Here is a 6,551-nt window from a genome sequence, read left to right as displayed (position 1 = left end):
GGGGTTGGAGAAACAGTTCTTAAGGAGCGGATCTGTCTCAACAATATGCCAATGTTGTTTGATTGCACTCTCTATGAGGTCATTTACACCTGGCACGAACATGTGTTTTCTGTGATCAGATTGCAGTCAAGATAGTGCTTGACCACTTGAAAGTACAGGTGTAAACGCCCCCAAGACACATTGAGGACGGATTGCGATCTGATCGGCCAAACCACCTCCGGAGGTGGTCAGGGACGCAGTCAGAGCAGTCGCGCATAATTACGACACAATATGTAGAATTCAAACACTTTGCACTAAAATGTCAGGATTTGGACATGAATCCATCGATGACTAAATTCATATACATTGATTTTCAGCTGAAGTTTTGGTGTGCAGTTAGACCAACTCTTTGCTTCCTCTGACACATGTGCAGTGGCCAGTAGGGTGCATCAAAATACACATTTTCAGAATATTGATCTGTCTGGGTGCTAAAAGTGTTACCATCCATGAAAAAACAACACATGCAAAATAGTTTTGCAATACGTGGTGATCTAGGGGTATAACGGCACATCAGCTGTTTCGGCAACAGGGGGTAACTGCCACTCATTGGGGAGCCATGATAAATTGGTTCATTTTATGCCATTCTCTGGTTCCATCACTTTGGGCTTAGGTTTCAATGTTTGGTTTAAAAAAGAAGCTAGCAGCAAGCCATGTGGCAAAGAATTCACATTCACAATTGTATTATCTTCCAAAAATTATCTCTGCTAAATTAATCATTCCCACAAGAATGTTCTAAACTTCAACTTTCTCTGCTTTGGGCCCCTAGTCTAACATAACCATTCCTGTTGGAGTTACAGGGGGGAGGGGAAAACATAATTGCCACGAGAACTTGAGAGCTGATCTTTCTCGCGGGGGGGGGGGGGGGGGGGGGGGGGGGGTTAGTGGTTCGAAGACTGGCACCACAGCCTTCATTCCATCCAACATCCTCAGACGGCCGAGACTTGTGTCACTGGCTACACGGTTGAAGATCACACCAATGCAGCAGGCTGCCTTCACGCGCGGCCTGATCGAGGAGTCAGGTGGTAATTCGGCAAAGGTCTCTACATCCTATGCGACAGCAGACCGAGCACGCCGCCACGTGCTGGAGGCAATCAGTGAGGAACGGCATGAGCAGTGGACACCACACACCCTACACTGGGACAGCAAGTTGACGGCAATGCTCAACAATGTACGCCAGTTAGAGGAGCGTCTGACAGTGGTGGTCGGAGATGCAGAGCGGCTCAAACTGCTCGGTGTGCCAGCATTCATGAAGGGGACAGACGAAGCATGTGGAACGATCATCAAGCCGGCTGACGTGCAAGCTGCTGCAGGAGTGGTGCTGTGCTGACCAGGTTGTCAACATGGCATTTGACACCACCGCATCAAACACTGGCCATCTCACGGCAGCCTGCATCGCCATTCAGCTCTCAATGGGTCGACCACTGCTCTGGTCTGGGTGTCGGCACCACATCGGCGAGGTGCTCCTCAGCCACATTTTCACTGACCTCAAGGTGGAGACGTCACGCTCGCCAGAGGTTACATTGTTTACACGTCTGCGGGATAACTGGAACCTGGTGCCACACAAGGACAGTGACCCATTGTCCCGTTACATTCCAGACGCCGCCGAACCACCGTTCCTGGTCAAGTTGCGTGGTGAATTCATTGAGTGTGCTGCAGGAGTGCTTGACTACAAGCGAGGTGACTACCGTGAGTTTGTGCAGCTGTGTCGTGTGTATCTGGGTGCAGACGGTCCAGCGCACACTCCAGTTACCTTCCAACGGCCGGGAGCACTGCACAAGGCGCGATGGATGGCCAAGCTGCTCTACACACTCAAACTGGCCTTGATGGAGCAGCACATTGCATTGCTTCCTCAGGGCACCATCACCACGCGGCAGCAGGTGCTGAAGATTCAGGCGTTTGCCAACTTTATCACGCACATCTACGCAACGTGGTGGCTGACCTGCGACACGGCCGTAGATGCAGCATGGAATGATCTCACACTCTATCAATGTTGTGAATAACTGCGCCGAGCGTGGCGTCAAACTCACATCAGACTTTGTGGCAGCAGCCAGGGGAGAGGAGCATCTGCAGAATGTACTGCAGGCAGTGGAGCATGACGGCTCTAAACAGCCAAAACTGCGCAACTGCAAGCGCAAGCTGGACCAGGACTAGGACTCTAGGTTGCTCAATGGTTGCTTCAATGTTCTCGGTTCTAGGTTGCTTCAATGTTCTCAAATAAATAAATGTTCTATTCAAATTCAAATGTTCTGTTAAAAAATAAATACATCTTGTTCTATTCAAAATGTTGTTCTATGCATTTCTAAAATTGGCCTTGATCCAAAAAGGCAGATTTTCGTATTTTTCACATGCTGTGTTACACCCCTAAATCTCAATCAATTTTCCCAAAACTTTGCAAAAGTCATTTTATGTGTCTCATAACAAAATGCAACCCCAGACAGTTTGATATCTTGAGATTTCATTTTTGCATTGCAATTTGATGCACCCTAGTGGCCAGCCACTTCTTTTCACCTGACAGCGAGGTGTTTCACGGGCAGGATGTAACACGTGGGAGGATCATGCTATCCGTATACACCCAGTTCCCCTCCCCCCCGAACGAAGCAGCGGACGCGTTAGTGCAGCGACCAGGACTCATACCCCACCAGCTTCCCACCCACAAACACGGCCAATTGTGTCTGTAGGAACGTCCCGGTAATTTTAAATTTGATCTGGTATTAATATAACCTTCTTTCACATGATTAATAATAATAATAATAATAATAATAATAATAATATAATAACAACAACAACAACAACAACAATAACAATAGATAATTTTAGCAAGAAAAAAATCGGACTTATCGGACAATAAAATCATATTATTGTATCATATCGTACCGTATCGTAAACATCGGCCACTGCCATCGGTGAAAGTCATCTAATTTGCTGATAACCGATGGCTGTCAAGGTGAATATCGGTCGATACCGATATACGGACGATATATCGGTGCATCCAATATTATATTGTATAAGTCAGGGGTTTTCAAAGTCTGAGACTGTGGGCCCTCCCCTCAGACAAAGCGACCTTCCCCCTAACACCCACCCCCCAGTTTACCTGCTTACCCCTAACACCTGCCCCCAGTTTACCTGCTTACCCCTAACACCTGCCCCCAGTTTACCTGCTTACCCCTAACACCTGCCCCCAGTTTACCTGCTCCCCCCTAACACCCGCCCCCAGTTTACCTGCTTACCCCTAACACCTGCCCCCAGTTTACCTGCTCCCCCTAACACCCGCCCCCAGTTTACCTGCTCCCCCCTAACACCCGCCCCCAGTTTACCTGCTTAGTTTCACTCAATTCCTGGATGCCTATTGGATCGTGATGATGTTATTTGATCCCATAGACACTCAACAATTGAGCCAAGATAGCCTGCTATTACTGTTTGACAGACTTCAGACTAACCAGATACATAGAAAACGTCTGTCTGAAGGCATTTATTTGCTTCTGACTCTGGGAGAAGTGTGTGGGGGGGGATCACATAGGCTATTATGTTATCTCCTTTTGATAATGTTATGTTTCTTCACTTCCATTCTTTGCGCCTCCCCTGAAACTTTTAGGAGCTCCCCGCCCCCTGGGGAGGCCCGGCCCCTTGGGGAGGCCCGGCCCCCTGGGGAGGCCCCGCCCCCTGGGGAGGCCCCGCCCCCTGGGGAGGCCCGCCGCCCACTTTGCAAACCTCTGACATGGGTAACATCCTCAGAGGGAGTGTGTCTCGAGTACAGATGTATGGAAACAGCCTGTCAGTGAAGGTGTGCATGAAGGTGTCTATGTGTGTGTTGTCCTGATCATAGAATGACAGCTTTCCTCTGTTCCAGTCAAGATGCACCCTGACGCTCTGGAGCTTCTTCTCCACTGATAGAACAGTGACTGGGTCTGATGGGGAGCCTGCTTTGTATTCACCATTAAAAAACATGATTCCCCAGAATCCAGATCGTAAGTCTCCCAGTCCCTTCATCTTGACAGACTCTGCCACCACACCTAGTTCCCAGAATGTATTGTTTCCAACCTCAACGTCCCAGCTGTGAGCTCCTGAGTTAAAGCCCTCAGAGCCCAGGACAGAGTAGCGATCCGTCCTCTCTGGGTTTTCAGGAAGCTGCCGGTTCTCCGCACGTCTCACACGGGTCAGATCTAAAGACACAATGAGTCCTGGACCGGCAGTGTTTGTGTCCAGAATCACAGGAGTGTATGAGACCATCTCCTTCATCTTGTCCCAGGCTGTGAAGCTCAGGTTGCCCAGGTGTTTGGCCTCGTCTATCAGAGCTCCTGAGACCAGCTGTGGATCCTCCAGCAGGGGACGCTGGACTCTTTTCACTGTAGCCTTGTAGTTCTGCAGGAATGAGATGTCTCCAGCTCTCAGCTGATTCTCTATGGCTCTGACTGTGTCTGAAAGAGCTGCTATCCCTCTGCTCAGATCCTCTATCTTCTCCTTCATCGCCTGACTTTTCTGCTGCTCTTCCTCCCTCAGTGCAGCGATCCTGGCCTCCACTTCCTTATTCAGAAGCATGACCAGCTGGTTAAACTCCTTCTTAATCTGCCTCTCTGTCAATTGGGCCTGGACCTTAATGTGTTTTGATGTTTGATCACAGTTTCCTTTAACTTGTTTGAACAGATTCAGTTTCTCCTGTAAGGGCTTCAGTGATTTCTGAAGTTCCCCCTTGCAATCTTCTATAGCTTGACCGATGGGTCTGAATTGGTGTGTTTGGTGTTTTTCTGAATCTCGACACTGAACACACGCCGGCTGCTGATGGTCCATACAGAAGAACTTAAATGTCTCATTGTGCAGACTGCAGAGAAGCTCAGACTCTACTGAAGCTATCTGATCTCTCTCCAGTAAGAAAGCCTCACACTGGTTCTTCAACACCACGTTACAAGATGGTTCACTCTGTGAAGATGTAGCCCTACAAACTGGACACTCGTGCATTCCTTTGGTTCTCCACCATCTCTGCACACAGGCGTTACAGAAGTTGTGGCTACATGTCAGGAGGACAGGATCTTTAAAGATCTCACTACAGATAGGACAGGAGAGATGTTCCTCTGGGCAAGACAATCTGGAGGCCATTTTTATCTCTGAATGAAGCAAAAACTCACCGGGCAGACAGCTTAAAGAGAGAGTCAGCAGTTACCAGTCCATTGTGTTGCCACTACCTCCTCCAGAACGTTTCTTCAAAGTTGCTTTCACTTTGAGTCGTGGTTCTTCTAAAACTCCTAGCAGCAGGTTGAAGTGGGAGGATTCCAGTATTCCCAGTACCTGTCCTCCCTCAGTGGAAGTTGTGGGTTTGATCATCAGGTGAATGTTATCGTCGGTCTCTCAGTGTGTATCTCCTCTCAGTGTGCATCTCCTCTCAGTGTGTATCTCCTCTCAGTGTGTATCTCCTCTCAGTGTGTATCTCCTCTCAGTGTGCATCTCCTCTCAGTGTGTATCTCCTCTCAGTGTGTATCTCCTCTCAGTGTGCATCTCCTCTCAGTGTGTATCTCCTCTCAGTGGCTCAGGACGAATAACAACCGTTGTTTCCTGGTTTGTTATAAGGGGTGGTCATTCCCAAATATGCTCTGTCCTTTTACGGTCATACGAAAATTATGCACGCACGCACGCGCCGCGCCGCGCCCCCACACACACACACACACACACACACACACACACACACACACACACACACACACACACACACACACACACACACACACACACACACAGACACCTTGAAATGTATCTACTGACAAGTGATTCTGTCTTTCTCTCTGTGGGCCTGTTTCTCTCTGACTCTCCCTGTCTGACCTTGGAGATAAGAAATGTTTGCACTCGGACTTGACTCTTCTTTGGTGACTTGGACTCAGACTCAAACACTGGGGACTCAAGACTCGACAACGTACACTAACTCCACCACACCTGCAATTGATAAACATTAACATTGAAATGATAATGTATATATATATATATATATATATATATATATATATCCGCCTCATGGCAAACGAGGGAGTAACTTTGGTTACTCTGTTAGTTCGGTTACTCTTTGTTAGTTCTCGGTATGTGGATTTACTATGAAAATGACAGTTTTTGGATTTGGATTATTATTTCTTCGCGTGAACATACGGCCCTCGAAGAGAGATTGGGGTTGGGGGGGATGTCCGCCTTCAGGGACTCGCAGACGCAGACTCGCAAATATTGTAATTCAGACAAAGGTGTGACAACCATCCCCGTTCTCCCCTAAATTTACGCGGATTGATACAAGTAGGGATGTTGATCAATACCCGTCACTCACTGATCAGCCAGGTGATGAATATTTCTGGCTTTCAAAACTTAGTTCATACCACCAGGGGCGGACTGGGATCATAATTCAGGCCGGGCATTAGATACCAAGCAGGCCAGGCCGATATGGGCCGACGCGCGTGCCGGCGTCCGACGCACGTGCCGGCGTCCGAAGGGCGGCGTGAAAAATTTGGGCCGTTTGAAGCCCAATTTGGGCCGTTTGAAGCCCG

At 48.5% G+C, this 6,551-nt stretch overlaps 1 protein-coding gene across 1 annotated transcript in view; it reads right to left on the bottom strand.

The window, feature by feature from the left end:
* sardh (sarcosine dehydrogenase) overlaps positions 1 to 256 on the bottom strand; it is a gene marked incomplete at its 5' end in the record, with an annotated part of 32,351 nt that extends 32,095 nt beyond the window's left edge. The window contains one exon of the mRNA XM_083657337.1: positions 216 to 256. Coding sequence (XP_083513463.1) covers positions 216 to 256 — 41 coding nt within the window. The remainder of the gene's footprint in view (positions 1 to 215) is intronic.
* Positions 257 to 6,551: the final 6,295 nt, after the last annotated feature.

This window comes from Poromitra crassiceps (genome assembly GCF_964638095.1).
Source record: "Poromitra crassiceps genome assembly, chromosome: 21".
Lineage (NCBI taxonomy): Eukaryota > Metazoa > Chordata > Actinopteri > Beryciformes > Melamphaidae > Poromitra > Poromitra crassiceps.
Note: the sequence above shows the minus strand (reverse complement) of the source record. Positions and strands in the feature narration are given on the sequence as shown.